Below are 23,378 nucleotides of genomic sequence, written 5' to 3'. Positions count from 1 at the left end.
CCAATGAGCTGGACAGACTCATTATGGCCAATACAGATGTCCTTCTATACACTTTGCACATGAGCCCTTAAAACTAAAACATTCAACAACAACGTACCTCCCTGTGGTGGGTGCTCTAAAATCAGGGAACACGGTAAGAAGTATTGGACCAGGATTCGTCGCCAAAATTATTTGTATATATATATATTTATATGTGTATGTATATATATATATATATATAAATACATATTTATGTGTATGTATATATATATATATATATATTCATATATACACATATAGTGTGCGTACAGAAAATAAAGCATATCTAAAAATGTTTAACATCTAAAACTGCGATGGGAAAGGGTTGTACAGTCGGCTTGAGCATATTTACATCATAATTACAAGTTTATACAAGCACGCGGACGTAAAGAATGAGTTTACAGAGACCGCAATGCCCGCGAGAGAGCAATTAAAATAGATACGCTTTAAATTTGAGGTAAATTGGGCTGAAAGGAAGGAAGGAGGAAAGACAGGAAGGAAACATTTGGCTCCAGTGTGCGCGGCCTTCTCTCGTCTAAGACACATTGGCTGTTGATTCAAATCTGCACTTGTTGTGAGCAGCGCGCCATCTAATGTACACAGTGGGGAGGTTCTGTCAATACATTCATGTGATGCAGAAATATAAAGCTATCGGTGAAATAAACCACCAGTAGTACGACAGTGACATGAGCGTAGCTTAATTAAGAACACGAACACATCTCGAGTACTGAGGGGTCAGCGACAGCTGCGTCTACACACGTCTCACACAGCTGAGAGAAAGTCCAGCACTGACTGACAGACAACACAAACGCACAGACATTCTTCAAACTTGCTCCTTTTTTCTTTTGTGAAGTGGCCATCAAACAGCTCATAGAGTGAAATGCCTGAGAGCGAGCTGAGCCCAAGTTTGGGAGAAGCTTGATCGTCTGCTCAGGCGTGAGGACTGCATTATGTGAGAGCTTGGTCAACGTAGTGCTGAGGAGTTTGCGTTTTGGCTGCGTTTCAACAAAGCAGTTCAGAGCGCTCGAGCTCACAGTGGTACAAAAACCTGGTCTGACTTGTGTTTCCACCCAGCTACTGTATATAAATAGCGTGACATCACACCAGAATGACACGCACAAACAAACAAACAGACAAACAGACATTCCCAGTTCCAGCTCCACTCTTCAGGTGCTGGACCTCTGCACTCGGCAGCCCAGCAGAAGGGTACTGAGAGGTGGGGAGGTACAGAATGGTCATTTTGGTACCGTCACAAATTCTGAAAATCGAAGGAGCGCATACTTTGCAAAAGGTGTCATACGAAACCGAACTGTACCACTTTGTTAGACATTGGGCTTCGCTGTCAAACGCACTGAGCCGCGTTCAGACCTGGTATGAACATCCATCCTGAGTGATTTAAATCACATCCGGATTACACCAAGTACAGGTCTGAATGGACACATACAATCACGTGCACAGACAACATTTTGTCGTTTTGATGTCTATGTGTATATTTGAGTAAAGGGAAGGGGGCGGGGGGAAGTGGTGTCAAACTGATCTCATGTGGTCAGTGATCAGTCGCTATCCTCAATGAGGACTGAAACTGATACCAGGACTGGCACCCTGAGCTCGTGATCTACAGGTCCCAGTCTCAGAAAATCTGACACCTTGTCCAGCCAGGTGAAAGACAGACTCTGGGTTTGTTTACTTCTCTGTGGATAAAGTTAGGAGACACAGTCCCTACAGTAGTGCAAACACTGCTGTTATCATTCCAACACTCTCTCCGTTCGTCTGTCATTGAGCCCGACACGTGGTGGAGTGTCTGTATTAGAGCCATTTTCGGAGTGTAGACAGGTTCTGGTCCATCCATCGCTGATTCAGCCTAATGGTTTCTAAAGCTTCCTGTACGCTCCTCATCTGAGAGCCGCGCTCCTTCAGACTGGAGAAGAAACACTGCACCTGCACCACGCACACAAAAACACATGTTACGACGTTGGCCAGGTTCAATTCAGACTTCATTACGTGCATGAAAAGATTCAATTCATTTTGTGGCATATGCTACAGCACGTACTTGATCGAGGTGTGCTGGTGTGGAGAACTGAGAGGTGGAAGATTTGATGATTGTCTGGAGGGCATACGAGCCCACAGGGAACCTAGAGTGAGAACAATGTAATAAAAGCGTCTTTCATCTTGTTCTTTCATTCGTTTTTAGAACATACGTGAAGCCAGAGAGCCAACGCTTACTTTTCTATGAGTCGGTCCCAGTTTTCTCGTATGAAATCCCAGGCAAACAAGTAGCCAGCAAAGTTGTTGCACACAGTGCTGATGACCAAGGGCAACTCCTGTGTCTGGATGATGTCTCCGTTCAGAGCCGTCTTCAGAATCCTACACAGGATGAAGTAAGTGCTCTGTTCAAGCGCTCTTCACGTCGCTACCGTCGCCTCAAATGATTTGTCAAACTTCTTTAAAACAGCCCGTTTGTAGTTCAAACTAGGGTTGCAACTAACGACAATTTTATTCATCGTTTGGTCCATAAAATGTTGAAAAATGTCAGATCTGGAAATTATGATCTTCTTCTTTTGTCCACAAACCAAAAATGATTCACTTTTAATGATTTCTTCGTTATACGGCGCAAAGAAACCAGAAAATATTCACATTCAAGGAGCTGAAAAATCAGAAATCTTTCATTTTAACAAAAAAAAACATTCTTTGTTCTACATGTGTCAGCCAAGAAGTTACAACTCATGCACTACATAGACTGTGCATCAGAGAGCACTGATGAGACTTGTGTCAAATGTCCCATTTACTTTCAAGATTAGATTTAGTTGAATGAACAACAATAAGTTAAATGAAGTCTGTGACAGTTCTCAGTCATCCAGGTCTTAGCCATCTCCAGTACTTGGGCTGTAGACTTGAGCCAGTCCAGTTAGCTACTAAAGATATAGAAACCTAAACAAACTCCTTAACCTTAACCTTACCCTGACCTTATCCAAACCATACAACATGCCTTTGCCTTAAAATGTAATTGTCCCCATAAGGAAGACAAGTAACATGAGTATTACCTGGAACACACACACACACACACACACACACACACTAGCTTACCATACTAATTGGCGTGTGTTCTGCGTGGACGCTAGGCCCCGTATCATTTTCCGCTTCTCCGCATCATATGTGGTGTTCGCGTACATGTTGAGCAGAGTCACCCAGTCCTCGTCTGACTGAGCAGCCACGGTGAACACAACTCGCTGCAGATCGCCTGGTATCCTACACAAAGGAACGGAAAACGTGTGAACGTGTGTTACCTCTCTGTTCCCGGAGGTTTTCCCTTGTGTGTCTTTACGTACCGTATCGTCCCGTTGGACTCGACGTGCTGTTTGAACAGCGCCTTGGCTCGCTTGATGCAGTTCTCTTCTTTCAGACGACAAGCCGTCTCCAGCAGGGCTGAGCGCAGCTCCTGTTTAGACACGCTGTTCTCGTCTCCCCACGTTTGGTTATCCATCAGTGAACCAAACTGACGCAGAATGTAATTCTGTTATAGGAAAAAATTAGTACGCAAAAAAACATTAAAACAGTAGAAATGTTATCATGGACTATCATTTAAACACTATATGGGGCAACAGGAACTGTTGCCCCATCAACCAAAAGTGAAATCCTATTTCACTTTTGGTTGACCACGATAATGATTATATTTGAGTATGAGGAGAGCGTGTGTGTTTATTACCTTCATGCGAACCACCAGACCACCCTCCTGTCTCTTGTCAAGCAGCCTGTAAATGTTTTGAAGCTGCAACAAGGCCTCCATCACTGGAGAGGTCTCCGTTTCATTGGACATGTAGTATAAAAGGTTGAGGACTTGATGGAAGGACACGCGTCCCAGTCTGATGAACACAAAAGCAAGTGAGGGGAAAAGTGGTGGAGAAGAGTGAAAACGGGAAAGGAGAATTTGTCTCTCATACCTGGAGAGAGCAAAGATGTTGTGTATGAGCGAGGCCCGGTCATCACTTGTAAGGACACCGACGTTGTTGGACAAAGCCTCCCTAAGAGCAGCCCAGCCTTCGTCTCCATAGTGGACGACGTAGAAGCCTGTGTTCCTGTAGTTCAGTTTCAGCCACTTCACACTGCCCGGCAGTTTAAGAGTGCCTGAAATCATGACAAAGACATGGAGAAACACACGCGCACACGGTCAGGAAACTCACATTGTTCTGGCGGTGAAACGGCGATAAAACGGAAGACTAAAGATTTGAGTCTAACCCGGGCACACAGCAGTCTGCATGCCGCAAACCAATAACCGATAATATGGCATAGGATCTTAAAACAAGAAGCCAGCTTGTCAGGATTAAGATAATCCACTTCTGGCAATTAGACAGTACTTTAAATATGTTGCTTAAAATGTGACGTCACTGTTGTCATTCATTCTTTTTCTTCTTTTAGTGTCTTGTTGTAAAAAAACAACAACACCGGTTTATCTTGAGAAGTAACAGATGAATCAAAGTGTTGAGTCAAACCTGTCTTGGTCTTCAGCGTAAACACCTGTCTGCATTCAGGGGCCGAACTACAGCTGTCGTTTACGTACGTCAGTGGAATATTCCACAAGCTGGAGAGAGAGAGCACATTCCATGGTTATTACAGGTTGATTACAGCATTTTTATGATCTGTGAGTTGATCTCAGTTTGTGCTAACGCGACCCACGTGGACGTATGTGTCGCATTATCAGATGTGAGTAGAAAGTGCTCTTGGGTAAAGGTCACTTGGTCGCCCTTGAGGCTCACAGTGACCAATGGGAAGCCTTTCTGTGAAGTCCACGAGCTCATCATCTCTGACACATTCTGGTTCAGCATTGAAACCTGAAAGATGGGAAGAGAAATCTGTGTTGACTGACATTTCTCGAGACCAGGTTTTTTTTCCCCAATCCTGGTCCTCGGGGACCCCTGTCCTGCATGTTTTCAAATGAGTGGGTTGTTGTCAGGCTTTTGCAGAGCTTGATGATGAGCTGACTAATCGAATCAGATGTGTTGGAGCAGAGAAACATCTAAATCGTGGAGGACAGGGGTCGCCGAGGACCGGGATTGAGAAAAGTTAGATTTAAAGAGCACTGTGAAGACGACACAAACATACCTGTGTGAGGCTGTTCCAGAGGTCATTGGTGTCTGTGTTTAAACCACGGAACTGGTTTAGGTATTGAATGATACCCTTTTTAAACTGTTGATCCCCTGGCAGCGAAGCATTCAGCATCAAAAGTATAGACGCACCCTAAAGACACAGAGAAAAAGGCCGGAAGAGTCTGTGGTCACACCTGAAGCTCAGTGTGACGCCCAGAGGACATGGAAGTTTGATAAGGTGATTAAAACAACAATTCCTGCAGTCCCCCCCTCACCTTTTCATATGAGACGGAGTCAAACATTTCTTCCACCTGCTCTGCTGCGTTCACCTCTGTTGACACAGCATGGGATGAGTTAAGAGCGTCTTTGTCCAACGCTCTGAAACGCACTGCCAGGAACAAGTTACCCTGCAAAGAAACACAAGAAATGAACTGCGCATGTCCACAGCGGAGAGGACGTTTTTATCTGCTTCAAAGTACGTGACAAGTGATGCATGAGACGGATGCTACAGCGTACAATGTCCAGCTGGGGATACACTGTCTGCAGGGACGTGTACTGCATGTATGTGGCAAAGCCTTCATTGAGCCACAGGTCGTTCCACCACCTCATCGTTACCAGGTTTCCAAACCACTGAAACACAACAGGTGAGAGATACAAGATCATGAACTAGCACTAAAACCACACTCACTGCTCCTTTCACAAACACAAAAGGAGGACAAAAGCTACCTGATGAGCCAGCTCGTGCGCTATGACGGACGCAACCACTTGTTTCTCCAGGGGCGACGATTGTTTGCCCACCAGCAGGGTGGTCTCTCGGAAAGTGATGAGCCCCCAGTTCTCCATGGCACCTGCCAGGAAGTCTGGGATGGCTACCAAATCTGGTGAAAGGGAAACGGAGCATATTGGGTGAGTAAAGAAAAAACAAAGGTCCCCAACTTGGTCATTTGTACCAACCACATGTGCATCTGAGCAAAGAGAATGAGCAAAACTCCGAATGAGACAGAAAGAGAGAAGCTTCATGTGTCACAGAGAATTATGAGCTGCTTTGTCTCTTAACATGGTTTCTGTTTTTGTGTCAAACGAGCATTAATATGCATAGATATAGACAAATAATAAGACCGGCTAACGTGACACAACACACAAAAACACATTTCATGGCGTCATAGAATGCAACACATTAACATTTTTTTACCGTCTGTTACAAGAGACACTTTGAGTGAAAGTACTTCATCAATCACCAACTTCTTAAAACCAACTATTATATAAAAGTATCAATTGAATAAAAGAGACCTAAACTTTAAAGCTTTAAATCTATGAAAAAACAACAAAAAAAACTTAGTTTAAAGGCAAAGTTTAAAAACTTTAACTAATAAATAAGTTGATTAGTTAAACTTATTGGTTCTAATGTGAACAGTACACAACCCTAGAGGGGCCAGCACAAGCATGTGCATATAGTACATATTGTATTAACTCTGTGTGTTTGTGTACTTGTATTTATATCTTTGTGAGGACATTTTATTTGGGACCCACAACTTTAAAGCGCTTTTTCAGGGTTAAGACCTGGTTCCTAGGCTTAAGGTTAGAATAAGATTCAGTTTAGGCACCTGGTTGTGATGGTTAAGGTTAGAGTAAGGGGCAAGGGAATGCATTATTTTCTATGAGGTGTCCTCGCTAAGATATGACAACAAGTTTATATGTATGTCTGTGTGTGTACTCACCTAGTTTTTTGAGGGGGTAGTCTATTTCAAAGAAATTATTGTAGAACTCCAGCAGTTTGGCGGCCGTCTCCAGAGCGTAGCCTGTGTGCTGTTCCTTCTCCGGCACTGAATACACCGACACCTGAAGCAAAGCGGCCGTCAAACAATCGCTGAATACTAAATATAAAACATATATTATCATCATCAGATCATCACAGAGTTACATATGTGTCAGACTTACTTTAGTTTTTGAGACATTTTTGCTGACCGGGGAGAAATTAGCAACAATGAACGCCACCAGGTAGGTGCTCATGTTGACAGAGGTCTTTTCAAACTCGTCTTGCACGAAGCCTCCTGAAAGTGGCGTGGATTTGGCCTGAAATGAAACGCATGCATCTTTCACTCAACTGTGCTCATAAAATCCTTCTCAATCTAAGCTTTTAAAATGACATCGGGCACAGGAACGACACAGCTTCTTCAGGACAAAAAGAGACGTTATACAGAGAGAGAGGGAGACTGAAAATGCTGTTCTACTGTAAATACCAGCATTCTGCTGACAACACATTAAGCATTTAAAAAATCTGTCCTGAGATAGAGACACTGAGCACATTTCTTTGATTCAGTATTATTACAGTACCTTGGGCATGTTAGAAAGAGTCATGTAGTTTGCTTTCCTGTTGATTTTAATCAGAAAGGTGGCTTTGAAAGCAGGCTCGTCGAAGCAAGGGAAGGCCTTCCTGGCTGACAGAGGTTCAAACTGGGTTGCAGCCAGGACCCTAGTGACAACAGGCACATGAGGACGATTGTGCTAAAAGATCTTACAGCAACTGCTTTGAGTCAGTGGTGAAAATACTCACAGCAGAGACGTTTAGTCAAGCGTACCTTTTGTTTCCATCTTTATCCGTGTACGAGCTGTTGTAGAAACCATCGTAAGTGTGTGAGAGGCTGGCAGAGTAGTCCAGGGTCAGAACGCAGAGCTGGCCCGGCTTCAGCTCTGCAGCCGATTTAAAGGCTAACTGCTGCCTGGGTTTGTATTCCAGCAGAGTCACATCATGGGCCTCCCCATCACCCACCTGGAAGAGAGGATCGAACAGTTGACAACTACTGAAAAAGATGACCAAAGCAAAAAGCTGTGTCAATTATTCAGGAATGACATTCAAGTCACTCTTAAAGCAGAACTTTGCAAGTCTCCTTTTCTCTATGGAGCTCCCCCTTGTGTCTTCTGTTATCCTCACTGTGGTAAAAACTCACTGCTGACACTCCCCCTCCTGGCCATGTGCCAAACACAAGACAAAGAGCCATGTGCAAACACACATAAATACATAGAAAACAGAGAGACTTACAAGTGCAATAGCAAAAACGCCAGGTCGGCATCCCCTTTGCATGCTTCCGTGTTATTTAGTTCTTGTTATTCGGATGAGAGTTTTTGATAAATCATTTTTGTAGTTTAAAATAATCACAGAAGAGGTTGTTCCGGACCTCTTCGGCATGACTTTGGTGCAAACTGGTTGATGTTTACTCGTGTGTGGCCCCACGCTCTGTCAGACAGCCATTTCCTATTCATCGCTTTCTCACACAACAGTTTTCTATACTTCTTTTTCCCCGGCTCTGCCTTAATGAATGTCCAAAATAATGCTATCGCTGCCTTGATCTTACAGCTGGGAGCCGTGTGTGTGTAATGCCACGTGACCCCAGACTTTCCCCAGGTTTCCGGCTGAAAGACAGGAGACCAATCTCCCTACATCAAGCCGTTCACAACCGTCACAAGGACTCCAAAGCGGTTATATTAGGGTAAAAATCCTGCATAGTTCCACTTTAAGTTTGTCATTGTAAACACAAACACCTTCCACCCTCACCTTGAAGGAAGCTTTGGTAATGTTGAGGTTGGCACCATGAAAGACAATGAGCGAAGTGTTGTGATGGACAGACAAAGTGATGACGGTGCACCCAGTGAAGGTCATGTTGTCCAGGTCCGGGTTCAGGGTGATGTCATAGCTAACAGGATGTATACTGAAAGGCAGCCGGAACTGGGCCCATGGAAAAGGTTCGCCATTTGTGGAGACGGGGTAGACGGGCTCGAGAGGCGCGGCCTTGTTTGGCTTAGGACAGCCTGCCTGCAGGAGGACAGAGGGTTGGTTTGAGCCAAGGATATAGTTTTGAGATTGAGCAAGTGACAAAAATAACTGAATATTTTTCTTACCTTAGTAAAGGTGCATCCAGGTAAAAAGTACAGTACCATAGTCATAGATGCAACTATCACCAGTAATAACACACATACAACCATTGTCCGGGCAGAGGGACGTGAACATGACCTTAAAAAAAGAAAAAAAAAGGTACATACAAGGATCAGCAGTGCAAAATTGGTCCTCCGTTACTCATTGCCCCACATATGTAAACCTGCATGTTTGTTTTTTCATATCTGCATCATAAAACTCAACAGATAACAGACAGTAACAGGCTGACTATAAGCCACACACGCGGTTAGAATTGATGTTAGTGAGGAAGCCACACTGTGGAAAAAAACTAACCATCCTTCAGAATGTTCAGTCAAATAAAGACTAGCAAATGTTTCTTTGTTTCTGTGTAGTAGACGAAATACTTTGTCTAATACTGTTTGCATTTAACTACTACATTTAATTGATGGTGATGTAGTAAACTGAATCTTACCCAGCTACAATCGTCATGCACTTAAACTGCTCAAGAGATTAAATGGACTGTTGTATATTAAGTAGCGCTTCATTTTTTAGGCCAATTCATGACGCATTAGACATTCATTTTATTTGATCAGAGACTCTGATGAAGATAGAGTCTCAAAAGCACTATATTTGTAATCCCACACAATTTCCGTTTTACTTAGCAACTGTAACCACAAGATTTTGGGCAGGATGTCGAAAGGTGGAGATGAGAAATGTTTCTCTGCTGATCTAGAAACAGGATGTACACCAACACCTCCACAGGTTACTTTAATAATAATGATAATTCTATGTAAAAGCTAGGGTCATGAAAAAATACTTTACCTAACCATAACCCTCTACTGAGACATACCTCGCTGGAAAAATGTTTCGTACACCAACCTACTACACAGCACTCAAGATGACCTTTCTCGGGCCATTACCTGGGTGGAGACTGTCTGGTGTACGGGGAGGAGCTGGACCTATGAGCCGAGCTGCGGTTCATGAAGGACATGCCGAGCAGACGGGCCGAAGATTCACAGTCCTCCTCGTCCTCGTCAATGTCGTGCTCTCCCAGGCCTCGCACGAGCAGCCGTGAACTACTGGGCTCAAACACCACCTCGTCTGGGTCAAGGGTGGGAAATGTCTGCAGAGAGCACACACAAGCACACGCCTTACTTCTCAAGTTAAATGCACAGTACGTCATTTCTGCCACTTCATCTCTCTCTCAATCTAAATAATAACATAAGGCCTAGTTTGATGACATTGGGGAGCAGAGTGTGATCACGAGCTTCAGCTCACTTCCTGATTGAGGGAATAATCCTCCTTTTTTACAACCCTTTTTTTTTGTGTTGATCAGTGTGACACATCCCGTACCAATTTTTGTACCATTCAAGTGTCTCTGTTCTGTTCCCAATCATTTATTGTGATAAAAGCTTATTTTGTAAAATACTTGCAGGACTAATGGAGGTGCACCTTCACACTTAAGAGTGCTGGTATTATATTGAGTACAGAGCAGCATTTAGAGCTGTTAAAATGTTGTCATTTTGGCGATTTTCAGAGGCAAACCCCGTGCAAAATGTAGCAGGAGTACCACATTTAAAAAAAAAAAACAACCAAAATGAATGAAACAGCCCAGTACCTTCAATATTAATATGAATTTCTATGGAGTTAAAGAAATGTTACATGTAATACCTTTAAACTGTGCAGTATGACGCTTTCAAGTGGATTTAATTTCCAGCCAGGTACATTAATTAGCACGGGGGTATATCATATCATGAATGAAAATGATCAAGACAGAAATGTCTAACAGCAGGCCACAGATGACAAGTTAATGTTTTTTTATTGTAATTTCATCCAGTAAATGCAAAAATAATAATATTGGCCAAAGAGAACACAAAGGGAAATTAAATATGAGGTTTTGTTGGGTGACTGATACAGTAAGCCGATATCTGATAAGTAACAGATATTGACACAAGGGCAAGTGCATTGTAAAGATAAGATCAAATTTAAACGTTGTGAGGATCCAGCGCCTTCACTACACTGAAATAAAGTCGCTTTCCTTTTAGCTCAAAGTAATATACTCTGTGTTTATTATAGATATGAAAGACCCCATAAAATGAATTTATAGACAAACGGGCTGAGCTGCAAATGAGCAGAGTATCACGGTGTAAGCCATCCTCAAATGATCGGATCCTTAGCCAATCATGAATATGTAAGATTTACAAATAAAAGTGCCCGTGAGAAATGTGCAGAGTGGAGCAAATATGAAATGAGAGCTATGCAAATTAATAGACTAGCCCCTTTAAGTGGTTTGCATATGTGCATAACATACACAGCATTAGAGGAACTGAGCATACCGGAAATGCTGCAGAGTCTTTGGCTAAATCCATGACATCAGGCTCTTCTTCAAACATGCTGTTCTCAATCATGTTTCTCGGCAGGTTTGCTCGGTCTGAGAAAGGAGAAATCAGAGAAATCAGATAGAGGACTTTTAGAAAGAGGAAGTGAAAGGTGTGAGAAAGAGCAGATTCTTAACTACACTGACACACACTTACAGTATGAATGTATATGTGCTTTCTAAAAACAACGACAACATAAAACTCATAAACTACTTCGATGGGAGAGGTGTTTGGGTTAGTTTCCTGTAAGAAAAACCTCCTGCGATATTTCCTGATACTTTGACCTACATAACTGGTAAAACAGACACAAGAAGTATGATAAACTAAGTTTGTTTGGACATGATGAATCATTCAGTATCTTGCAGAGTACACTCATTTTATAACAGTGCAACAAAAAAACCAACAACTTTGAAATTGGCTTCAAAACCTGGCGAATATAATGAATGTTAATCTTCCAAACATCTTCTGTGACACTGCATTTTAAAGTCTGCATTTCCACAAAATAATGTGCATCTTCAGCATTATAGGAGGAGCTCCCTCTACGATCTACGTGGTTTTGCTGGCTGCCAGATTCTCTCCTCCGTAATTTGTGAAACAATAAGAGGCATGCTCCACTTCCTGATTTAATAATAAGTAGGGGAAATGCTATGCAGTGCATGTCTCCCATTTTGCACCACATTCCTTTTGCATTATCTACAAGGTAAAGACAAAGCATTTTCAGTCTTGGTGATGGAGATGGGCTGGGAATTGGTAAATAACAGAAGGTGAAAGCACATTGTTCTCAGAATTCAAAATGACAACAAAAACGTGAGCTAAAACTCCCTAAAAGGAAGGCGAGTGGCTGATATGACTATATAGGCTATCATTGTCTCATGTCTGGACTTCATTACTGTGGTACGAATGTTTAAAAATAGGCTAGTGTTTAAGTAGTAGGTTATGTGTAATGTCCAGGGCAGATAACATTATAAATATAAGACGCACCTATTTCTTACTGCTCTACAATGTTGTTAAGATGTTATGTTGCTAGTTAAATTCCATGACAGAGCTGCTTCATGTAACGGTTATTATCTAGACTACAATTAAGTGAATGGGAATAACAAACAACTTCAGTGCATTTTGTCTAGTTTGTATGTAAACACAGCAGGAAGCAGGATATCGTCTGTGCTGCTGTGCTCTTCCTGAAAGTCACTTACATATCGGTCTGAGTTTTTGACCACTGATTCATGCCTAGTAAAAAATAGTCTACAGTTCTCTGTAAGTTTGTGATAATGAAAAGCATATGGGCTAAAAAGTGAAAGTAAAAATGGATGATTGTTTCTTCAGCAACAATAAAAAAAAATCACCAAGTTATAAAAAAAGGGAAGTGAGATTACTGTGATTTGGTCTTAGCTTTATTTGGTTCAAGACAACTGGTTCCTGTTCTAGTGTGTGCACTAGCGCATGTGTTTGTTTTAATAAAACCCCTGATGCCCTGGGACCATAACATGGGTTATAAAGGAGCCATGGCAGCTGGCAGCTGGAAGCCAGGGCCGAGCACGAGCTATCTGCAGCTCCACACCAAAGACAAAACATTGTTATTACCACAAAAACAACAGTGCTGCTGTGTTACAACAGAACAACAGAAGGGCCAAGACAGCCACTGTTGGAACAGTGAGAAAGCATTCTTCAGTTTAAATAACATATATACATAACATATATAAAGCACTTCTAAAATGCCTCCCAAAGTGTGTATATTCTTTCTTGTAATGATAAATGCTGTGTTTACATGTAAACATATGGCTTCTCAGTTATGGCTTACATTATAATCGTAAATATTAGGATAAGGAATAAGAAGGGGTGACGTAAAAACACAAAAGAAGAAGAACGAGGAGAGGAAAACAATTACAAGGTTGTTTATTTCATTCTTGCTAATGTTCATATCTGGGCATGAGCCTTATTAGACGTTTTGCTCAACTTTAAGGGGCATACGTCATGGAGCGCTCTAATTTAGATTTCTGATTCCTGCTTTGGATTTTGACAGTAAAGAGGCAGCAGTCTCATGTACAATAAAACAGTATCATGCCACTGTAAACAGACTGATAATGCGATTAAGTTAGCTTCCGACACTTCCTCAACTGTAAAGGGACAACAATAAAGACACACATGACTCTGAAAACACAGACGTCGCTTTCGTTTGGTTTGTCTAAAGTCAATCGAGGCCACATGTCCGTGGACATGTCCTCCGGTAAATGTCACTCTGTGGGAGCTTGAAGGCAGCTAACGTCAGTTATTAGCTGGCCTGCTGCTGTTAGCTTACCCACACCGAGAGGATTCTTATAGGCTTTGCTTACCTGTGCTGTTGTTGTCAAATGGATCCATGGTAAAAAAATAAAAAAAATAAAATATATGTATATATCTCACAGAGCTTCTTCGCGTCCGAAAACAAAACAAGCGCACGTTCACGGCAGCTCCGCAGATGTTATGTGGCTGCTTTTTAATCACGGTCTCTGTGGACACAACGGCAGGCGAGCTAGCGGTGAGACAACCAACTTCCAACAAATCACGCTGACATTCATTCAGCTAACGCTAGCTGCTCCGCACAACTTTGTCGTCCATAACTGTTGACTGAAAGTCACACAAATCACGGAAGGGGTTTGTTTAAAATGTCTGCCTTAGCACGGAAACATGTAAACAACTGTCATTCTGACACGGACATCAAGAAGACAGAGCGAGCGAGTGAGTGAATGTCACTTTGTTTCCAAAGCGAGCAGTTGTTGACAACCTCCCATCATATTACGATGCTCGCGTCGGATTGGGTGATATACTGAGGAGGGGCGGGGCCAGGGTGCTGCACTCAACACACACCTTTTTTTTAATTTTGTGTTGCCTTTAAATCAGGGGTCTCAAACTCGCGGACCATGGGCCATTTCTGGCCCCCAATCAATCTTATTCGGTCCACCGCTTAAAATCAAATTATTTCTGTATGGTTTTATTATTATTATTATTATTTATTATTTCTACAATAAATGTCTTTTATTGTGAACTATATGTCGTTCCATCTCAAAACTAACACTTTTATTTTGAAGGAACCCACTGTAAAAGATAACAAGTTATCGTGACTCAATTCATAATAAAAATCGTCACAAGAGCAAATCTGTGTATATTAAATCATTTTTTTTTAAAACAAACAACTTTTCGCAACTAATATTTTTTAATGGCAATCCAGCCATTTCCAAGATAAATGGGTCATAACTTAATTTTATGCATATTTACTAAATAAATCGCGGGTTTAAATCTTGAAAAGAATGTCTCCATGACCCAATAAATGGCAATAATAAATAAATATTAAAACATGACCCCTTATTCTAAGTGACTGTATTGACAATGTGTCCTGAAATTTAAATTATACACTACGAATAAACTGATTTATAAATAACTAAATTAGTAAATAGAACAGTTAATTATTAAAAAACATAATTAATGTTGATTTTAGTTAATACTTAAGTTATGTTAAGCTTATGTCGACTATACAATAGTGTAAAAAAAACAATTCTATAGCCTCAAAACCATATCATATCTTAACCGTAGATAACACAAGAAATACCAAACGCACACACACAAACGAAAAGGTTATACTTACGCACAATAACACAAGTTACACAAGTTACACACAAATGTGGTAAAGTGAGCCATTTTACTGAAGAATCCATTCACAAAGTTTGTGTTACTACTCTCTCTCGCTCTTACACACACACACACAAAGACAAATATTCAAATGTTCTATCAGTTCACTTCAACATCAGTAATGTTGCTGTAATTGTATTCAAACACACATCTTGTCAAAGTTTACAAAATACTTTTAACATACAAAACTACCAGCAGTCCAGTGATTTCAACCTTAAACTTCCCCTTCCTTTGTTGTTAACTGCCACCACCAACGCTCCTGCAGAATTTTATTCACTTCACTTGCTCATTCAGCCAGTTCCTCAGAGTCTCCAGGTTCCTCTGCATCCAGCGAACGTTTTTCTGCACAATGTCGAGGACGAGCTGAGTCACTCTCAGCTGAGACGCCTGTTCTTCGATGGATTCAAAGAAAAGCTGTACCTGCGGGTCAAACACACAAAAACACACATTTACACAAATGGAAACAATTATGATCAAACCTTAGATATCATAAGACATTTCTTTGTAGAATAAAGACAAATTGAAGATTGAGGAGTATACTCACATCAGTGAGCTCCTCCACAGAGGAAAACTGTCTGGTCGTGCCGATGAGGATGTGTCTAATACAAGATGAGGCCAACTGGAGCCTGCAGGTCAGAAAGACACAACAGTGAGGACAAGCATGAGCAAACACACACTAACGATACTTGACTCACATGAATGGGGAAATAAACTGTTCCAGTTGTTATTGCCGGGTTCTCACACCTTAGTTGACATGAAATTTAAGGACTTTCCAGGACCAGTTCCCTAAAATTCAAGGACAGAATGTGCTGACACAACTTCACCTCAGTCTTTGTAATTTTCTTTGGTGAGACTGAAATCTTGGAATTTTTTATTTTTCAGGCATCACATATTTTGCTCCGTCTTGCTCATTGTTCTGCACAGAATCTCACGTCAACAGTGGAGAGAGACAGTGGACCGTGTCCACAACACCACTAGTAATTATTTGTTCTGCTTAGGCCTATTCTACCTACATCGAGCAATGCAGGGCATGAAACAGTAGGTGGCGTTGTAACAAACAAGGGAGTCGTTTACCTAAATATCAACTCAACTTCTTTCTTGCACAAAATTCAAGCACTCAATGACCCATGTCAGTTTAGGGCAATTTCCAAATAAATATTAATTTACAAACTTTCAAGGATTTAAAGGACCTGTGGGAACTCTGTATTAGAATACACAAAACCCACAAAGAGGTCAACTTATGGTTTGCACACAGCATTTGTATCAAACTGTGTTTAAGACTTGGTTTGTATAACAGGTAACGTATTATGTACATATTTATTATACTAACTTTTTAACCAGTGTGTCCCAGTTGTTTTTGACAAAGTTCCAGGCCAAGTGTTGTCCCCGTGGGTTTCTGGACACCATGAGGATGACATGAGACAGATCCTGCGTTCGAATCACCTTCCCCTCCAGACCCAGCTCCAGCAGTCTGCCACAAAAACACAAGCACACATACAAGCTCCTGACTTAAAAGATAAAATAATACATTTATGACATAGTATATGTATCTATTACTGTCTACCTATAGTTGCTTTTTCATTTCTGTTATATAGACCAATAATAAAAATGGTACAGTGTTGGCAGCAGTACCCCAAGAGAGCCACAGGGTGGCAACATTATCTTTGTGGAAAAAGGTAGCTTAGGGAATACTTACAATTGTAGCTTGCTGATGTCTCTGCTGCAGGTCAAGGCGAAAAGGATTTTGTTTTTCTGTGCTTCAGAGAGCGAGGTGTTGTATGTGTGCAGGAGTGAAGCCCAGCCATGGTCTTCCTGAGCTCCTACTGCATACACGGTCTCTGCAACATCCGTGGGTAAACTACAGCAAACACAAGCACAAACATGCAAAATCAGAGAGCTGTTGTTTATGTGAGTTAAACCAGTGGATGTTGGCTAATAACAATGTGTTTGAAATGTAAATACTTGAGAGTTCCGTTGGACTCGAGCCAGTCCTTGAAGCTCTGACGGGCCCTTTGGAGACAGGGAGGGTCGTCCAGATGACAAGCCAGAGAGAGGACCTCCGACCTCAGCCGCCGCTCTGACACAGAGCCGTCGTCGCTCCACGTCTGCTGGTCGATGACGGTGCGGAAAAATCGCAGGATGTACATCTGCACCGAAGCACACAGACCTCAGTTTTGTGCTGACACGGACTTAAATATCACACTGTGTCTGTGTCTTCTCACCACCAGGACTTGTGTCAACTCCTGCTCATTCCTGTGCTCAATCATCCAGTAAAAGGTCTCCAGATATCCCAGTCCTTGGAGGAGAGGGACTGTGTGTGTCTCCTTTTGCACATAACCAATCAGGTCTAAGGCTTTATCGATCGGCAGGTGACCTGCACTTCAGAGACAAACAAGACATATATATATATATATGTACACACATATACATATATACATACATATACATACAGTAATACAGTATACATATAATAAATAGCCACATTTGATGCTTACGTGACCAACTGAAAGGCGTTGTGTATCAAGTCAGTCCTGTCTTTGTAGCTCAGAGCCGTGTGGTTCTCCCTCAGGAGTTTGGTGATGTCATCCCAGCCACCATCCTCATAGTGGACCAAATAATAGCCGGTCATGTCAGTGTTTACCTTCACCCAGCTGACCTCCTCTCCTATGGGTATACTGTCTAAAAGTCACACAAAAAAGCAAAATAATGGGAAGGAAAACAATTAAATGCAGGAGGAAAACATGAAGATAAGAGCTGAATTGAACATTCTCTCATGGTTTTACCTGTGTATGTTGTCATCAGGTGTCTGTGCATTGTGCTGGAGGTGTCAGTCTTGTATGTCAGAGGGATGTGCCACAAGAAACTGTACAAAAACAATCGGTTATTTTGTCATTACTATCATATGAAAATCAAAAATGATGCACAGGATTTGACACGTGACACACCAGGAGCAAAAAATCAGCCCAGAACTATAAGTTCCAGATAATGTCTGAGAGTTATTTGAAATCATGACAATTCCAGAAAAGGTTGCACAGCTGTAGGCCAACGCTCACCCCTCCTGTAACTTGGACCACTGAGGGTCAGAGGGCAGGACTGTCCTCAGGAACCTGTGCTGTCTCAGCAGTAGACGAGAACCGCTCCTTGTCACCGTTACCAGAGGGATGCCTTTCTGCAGAGTCCAAGTGTTCATCATGGCTGTGAGGTCCAGATGTTCCCCTGCAAACAGGTACTGCAGGAAACAGCTGGATATCAACACAGGTGAACGGGAGAGAGAGACCAGAGAGTTTCTGTTGAACTGTTAACTCACTGCATTCTTGGTAGCCTGGCTGCTGCTGTAACAGTGTTTTCCTGACATAAAGTCCTCTTCAGAGCATGTCTGCAAAACAGAATCGGAATTCATTCCTGTTGAAATGCATGGAAGGTTTTGCAGACCTCACACTTAAGCAGTGTGGTCTTCCTTTTTTGTTTGTTACAAGTTAACTTCTGAGAGTTTTTGTGGCATCGTCAGTCACATTTCAACCTGTAACCAGGTGTCTCACTTCACTAATGCAATGTTGCTGATTTAAAGCAAATCACTTCCTATGTACAGCTATACTCATAACACAGGGAGAATCACGTGGAGCTGATAGACTTTGGGCAGCATTGAACTCATTTGACAACTGTTTGAAATTCAAATGAAAAGTTAAGTACTATAGCTTGAAGGCTGCAAATTGATTTACTGAAACAAAAACAAACAACAGGAAAATGTCATTTGTGGTCATACATTGGCCAGACTGTCCCACAGGTCCTGGTTGCGTGCGTTTTTGTAGCTGTATTTGCGTAAGTATCGCACTATCCCGCTCTGGAACACATCAGTGGTCAGAAAGTGTCGCAGCATGTGAAGGACACAGGCCCCCTGGTGGAAGAAAGAGAACATACTGATTTACAGTATACAAGTCATATTACTGATGTCAAAGATTAACATGCACAATCACAAGTGGTTCTATTTTAAACAGACCAATGAAAAATCAGGAGAATTTCTCAGTGATTGTCCAGATTCGTAATCTCGTAGAGTGAAACACGCGTACACGACGGAAAACATACTTTCTCATAAGAGATTGTGTCGAACATCTCTTTGATCTGAGTGGGGTTCTCTGCCGCACTGGATATCGGTCGAGAGGAATTCAGCGAATCGTGGCTCATTGCTGCAAAGCAGGCATGCAGAAGATATTCCTCCTGCAAGATTGTGCACAGAAAATCACTTTAAAACCTGTCCCTCTTGTGAATCCTCATAGTAATAATAATAATAACGCTCTTACCACTGCGAGGTCAGGGTACGTGGCTTCCACTGAGATGTACTCCATGTATTTGGCAAATCCTTCATTCAGCCAGAGATCGTTCCACCACACCATTGTCACCAAGTTACCAAACCACTGCAGGCAAAAGTGCAGGTTTTTATTGAGCATTTATTACGTTACATTTATTATAAATTATATATTTGTTACACAAAAATACTCTGCCCGTTTACACTTAACGAATAACCACATAAACAACAACAAATAACTTTAGAAAACAATAAATACAATAAAACATTTGAGCTGCTGTAAATAAACAGGCAACTTGCTTCTGTGTAGATGCTCTCACCTGATGAGCGAGCTCGTGGCCGATCACCATAGTAACCCAGAGTTTGTCAGACAGCGAGGAAGAGGCAGGGTCAAAGAGAAGGCTTGTCTCTCGGTAGGTGGTCAGACCCCAGTTCTCCATCGCACCAGACTGAAAATCTGGGATAGCTACCAGGTCTGAGAAGAAAAAAAACAACAGGTCAGGTAATAAAAAGTGACAGGGTAAAGACAAGGAAACAAGAGAAATGTTACCTTGTTTGGGTAAAGGATAACGGATGTTGAAGTAGTCCTCGTAAAAGTCCAGCATTTTGACAGCAACCTCCAGGGCATAGTGGGTCTGAGACCATTTCTCAGGGGAGGCATAGATGGAAACCTATAAATGCACAAGAAATGAGTGAGGAAATAAAATGTGACCTGAGGACTGAGATGAAAAAGCAAAGCGTTACTGTACCTTCACTCCAGAGGATGTGGAGGCAGTGACAGATTTGAAGTCACAGATGATAAATGCTACCAGGTAAGTGCTCATCTTCACACTCACAGCAAACCTGTCCTCCATCAGGTCAGCGTTTATCTGGACCGAGTTCACCTGAATTGCAAACGTATGTCACTGGAACAATATCTGCCAAGCACGTTTAAAACATATACGATGGATCATGTCGTACACATATGGACGTGGTCTCCTGGTTTGAAAAGTGAAGCCAAGGAAGTCTAATGGAGGTACCAGTTAGACACCAAGAGGCGATAATAATTTAGTTTGAATAGAAGTCTACGAGAAAATGAAAATGAGAACACTGAACATTTTCTGATTAATCAAAAACTTGTTTGGGCCGTAAAATGTCAGAAAATTAGTTTGGAACCTGGAAATGATGATATTCTCAAATATAAGTGGTAAAAGATGGATGCATGGATGTGGAGGATAAAGTGGTAGAAGATGAATGCATGGATGTGGAGGATAAAGTGGTAGAAGATGGATGGATGGATGTGGAGGATAAAGAGGTAGTAGATGGATGGATGGATGTGGAGGATAAAGTGGGAGAATATGGATGGATGGATGTGGAGGATTAACTGGTAGAAGATGGATGGATGGATGGATGGATGCATGCATGGATGTGGAGGGTAAAGATGGATGGATGGATGTGGAGGATAAAGTGGTAGAATATGGATGCATGGATGTGGGATGTAGAATATGGATGGATGTGGAGGATGGATGGATGGGATGTGGAGGATAAAGAGGTAGTAGATGGATGGATGGATAAAGTGGTAGAAGATGGATGGATGATAAAGTGTATGGATGGATGGAGTGGATGGATGGATGTGGAGGATGGAGTAGATGATGATGGAGGATAAAGTGGTAGAATATGGATGGACGGATGTGGAGGGTAAAGTGGTAGAAGATGGATGGATGGATGGAGGTTAAAGTGGTAGAAGATGGATGGATGGATGTGGAGGATAAAGTGGTAGTAGATGGATGGATGCATGGATGGATGTGGAGGGTAAAGTGGTAGTAGATGGATGGATGGATGTGGAGGATAAAGTGGTAGAAGATGGATGCATGGATGGATGTAAAGTGGTAGAAGATGGATGGATGGCTGTGGATGATAACATGGTAGAAGATGGATGTTCCCATAATCTGGGAAACAGTCGCTAAAGAGCAGCACATATGTGTGGACCCCAGTGTGATTGACAGCTGGGATCATCCAGGATGTGCCTGTTTGCAGGTGAATTTTTGGTTGTCAAAATGCAAATATTGAGGCTTAATTTTGCAAACTGGAAGAATATGTCCATCTTCATATGTTGTGTACAGCACAGGGACTATGTAACACTCACTATGGGCATATTGGAGAGAGCAATAAACTCTGGGCTTCTCCTAATCCGTACAGAGAAGTTGGCTTTGAAGATCGGCTCGTCAAAACAAGGGAACGCCGTCCGAGCGCTTGTCGGCTCAAAATGGGTTGAAGCTAAGGTTCTGAGAAAGAGACATAAGCAGATTGTCTGTGCATTGTACTGCGTTGGGTATTTTACCAAACTCTGCGGAAGAATCAATCAGAAGTCCTACCTGGTCTCCCCTGTGGTGGTTCTGTACGTGCTCATGTAAAACCCATGGAAGCCGTCTACCAGGTCTGCCCCAAACTCAATATACAGGAAGTACTTTTGCCCACTGCTGAGCACTCTGGGAGAGAAAATGCCAATCTGCTCATGTGACGGGTTGTGAAGAACTGGAAGAACCTAAAAAGGGAAGAAGTCATTTAATGCTCTGTGAGTGTGAAACAGGAAGACGTTCAGGATACACTACCTGGTCAGAGAGATGAGCGAGGTTCTGGTTCAGTATCGTGGCTCTGGTGATGTTCAGACCCTTGCTGTGTAATACAACCCAGTTTGTATTGTTCTGGACATCGATCTGGATCTGCACTGAGCCAGTGAAACTGAGACTTGTGAGGTTGGGGTGCAGGAGGAGGCGGTAGTGAAGAGGGATGATGTACCTACAGTAACACACACATAACACAAAACAATGTTTGGAGCCTTTTTAAATCAGTTTTCTGTACATTTCCTGCATATATGGGAGTAAAACTAGACGAGAGTGAAGGGTACCTAGGCAGGCGAAAACGACTCCATGGGAAAGACAGATGATCTGTACCCATAGGTTGTCCTCCTGTAATGTTTGACGCCTGCTGTGAACTCTGACACGCAACCAGAGACACGTGAAACAGGGACAGTGCCAACAGCCTCGCCGAGACCATTGTGGAGGTGATGTCCTTTCGGTGCTTGATTTAAAAAGGCAAACCTATCATGTGACAGTGTGACAGCTGGTATTTAAATCCTTAGGTCACAACTGAGACTCGGGGAGAGAAACTGAGGACCGTCAGAGACACTGCTGAAGCAAACGCATCAGGCACGTACTGTAAGTACCCAGGACTTCTGCTTGAATCTGAAAGACATTAGCAGAGGATGAAGGACACATTATTCCTTTAAAAACACTCATAATTCTTTCCTTAAACTAATAAAAGTCTGAATGTAATGCACTGCTTCCTCCAGACGGGATTTGTCTTACGGTCGCTAAGGTCACAGTAAAACTTTGACATGAATAAATGGATGAATACAATAACTGCTTTACTTTCATAACTGCTTGACTTTCAAAGCAAACAAAACAAGTTGAGGACAGAGCTAAAAGTGTGAGGAGACAACAGCTGCACGAGCATAACTGTAACATGCAGGTCGACACATGCAGCAGCAGCAGCAGCAGCAGCAGCAGTACATGACATGTGGAGTCACACAGAACAAATGAAGCTGCTGCTGCTGCTGCTGCTACTGCTGCTGCCTCACAAACACCCCGAGGCTTTTCAATAAAAGGACAGTTGCGTACGTTTTTAAAGGTAACAACAGTTAAGTAAAATAAAGCTCTCGTGTTCACAGAAATGTAAAAAATAGCTTTACCTCAGTCAGTTTGGCCTCATCATACTTCCTCATAGAGAGTGCTGTTGACTTTCACTTTCTGTTTTTAACTCCTCCCTCCCACTGCCATTGTGTGGTTTTATGTGTGTGTGTGTGTGTGTTCACTGAGAAAACCTATCTTTGTGAGGACGTTTGACCTTTGACCTAGGGTTAGGGTCATTAGGCAACCACTGTAAAACCTACCTTAGAATGAAGACTTCACTGTCCATCAATTCTGTTCATTCTTCTTCTCCTCCTAGTAAGGTGGATTACAACTCTCTGTGGTTCATAGCGCCAACTACTGTACAGGAGGATT

At 42.2% G+C, this 23,378-nt stretch overlaps 2 protein-coding genes across 4 annotated transcripts; both read right to left on the bottom strand.

Annotated features, from left to right (window-relative positions):
* Window positions 1-227: 227 nt before the first annotated feature.
* LOC122769635 (leucyl/cystinyl aminopeptidase) lies at window positions 228-14,121 on the bottom strand. The gene is made up of 22 exons (XM_044026331.1): window positions 13,700-14,121; window positions 11,328-11,422; window positions 9,912-10,114; window positions 8,997-9,108; window positions 8,653-8,910; window positions 7,679-7,869; window positions 7,434-7,572; window positions 7,038-7,172; window positions 6,818-6,938; window positions 5,826-5,977; window positions 5,616-5,729; window positions 5,375-5,506; window positions 5,116-5,250; window positions 4,690-4,844; window positions 4,506-4,594; window positions 3,957-4,140; window positions 3,722-3,878; window positions 3,345-3,529; window positions 3,103-3,264; window positions 2,242-2,382; window positions 2,069-2,150; window positions 228-1,956 (listed from the first exon to the last, which is right to left on the bottom strand). The coding sequence occupies exons 1-22, from the start codon at window positions 13,725-13,727 to the stop codon at window positions 1,825-1,827; spliced, it is 3,102 nt and encodes a 1,033-aa protein (XP_043882266.1). The 5' UTR covers window positions 13,728-14,121; the 3' UTR covers window positions 228-1,824.
* A 902-nt stretch (window positions 14,122-15,023) lies between these two features.
* erap2 (endoplasmic reticulum aminopeptidase 2) lies at window positions 15,024-23,341 on the bottom strand. Of its 3 annotated transcripts, XM_044025835.1 has the most exons (21): window positions 23,066-23,149; window positions 22,223-22,559; window positions 21,927-22,113; window positions 21,690-21,859; window positions 21,461-21,599; window positions 20,085-20,219; window positions 19,886-20,006; window positions 19,656-19,810; window positions 19,331-19,444; window positions 19,116-19,247; window positions 18,796-18,927; window positions 18,340-18,408; window positions 18,086-18,261; window positions 17,816-17,895; window positions 17,528-17,711; window positions 17,255-17,411; window positions 16,995-17,179; window positions 16,729-16,890; window positions 16,363-16,503; window positions 15,577-15,658; window positions 15,024-15,452 (listed from the first exon to the last, which is right to left on the bottom strand). In XM_044025835.1, the coding sequence occupies exons 2-21, from the start codon at window positions 22,369-22,371 to the stop codon at window positions 15,306-15,308; spliced, it is 2,817 nt and encodes a 938-aa protein (XP_043881770.1). In that variant the 5' UTR covers window positions 22,372-22,559; window positions 23,066-23,149; the 3' UTR covers window positions 15,024-15,305. The 3 variants fall into 3 exon arrangements, with proteins under 3 accessions (XP_043881770.1, XP_043881769.1, XP_043881768.1); XM_044025834.1 differs by lacking the exon at window positions 23,066-23,149 and adding an exon at window positions 23,267-23,341 and having other exon boundaries at window positions 19,656-20,006; XM_044025833.1 differs by having other exon boundaries at window positions 19,656-20,006.
* Window positions 23,342-23,378: the final 37 nt, after the last annotated feature.

This window comes from Solea senegalensis, linkage group LG5 (genome assembly GCF_019176455.1).
Source record: "Solea senegalensis isolate Sse05_10M linkage group LG5, IFAPA_SoseM_1, whole genome shotgun sequence".
NCBI classification, from domain to species: domain Eukaryota; kingdom Metazoa; phylum Chordata; class Actinopteri; order Pleuronectiformes; family Soleidae; genus Solea; species Solea senegalensis.
The sequence above is the reverse complement of the archived record's forward strand: the minus strand, read 5'-3'. Positions and strand labels throughout refer to the sequence as shown.

What these genes read in the sequence shown, in the direction of transcription:
- LOC122769635 (XM_044026331.1), bottom strand. Translation starts at nt 13,727, where the DNA reads ATGGATCCATTTGACAACAACAGCACAG. An exon ending in GATAAAGATGGAAACAAAAG is followed by an intron (nt 7,573 to 7,678) that starts GTACGCTTGACT and finishes TGTTGTCACTAG; the next exon opens with GGTCCTGGCTGCAACCCAGT. An exon ending in CGCACGAGCTGGCTCATCAG is followed by an intron (nt 5,730 to 5,825) that starts GTAGCTTTTGTC and finishes GTTGTGTTTCAG; the next exon opens with TGGTTTGGAAACCTGGTAAC.
- erap2 (XM_044025834.1), bottom strand. Translation starts at nt 22,371, where the DNA reads ATGGTCTCGGCGAGGCTGTTGGCACTGTCCCTGTTTCACGTGTCTCTG. An exon ending in CCACATCCTCTGGAGTGAAG is followed by an intron (nt 20,007 to 20,084) that starts GTACAGTAACGC and finishes GTGCATTTATAG; the next exon opens with GTTTCCATCTATGCCTCCCC. An exon ending in CCTGATGACAACATACACAG is followed by an intron (nt 17,712 to 17,815) that starts GTAAAACCATGA and finishes TGTGACTTTTAG; the next exon opens with ACAGTATACCCATAGGAGAG.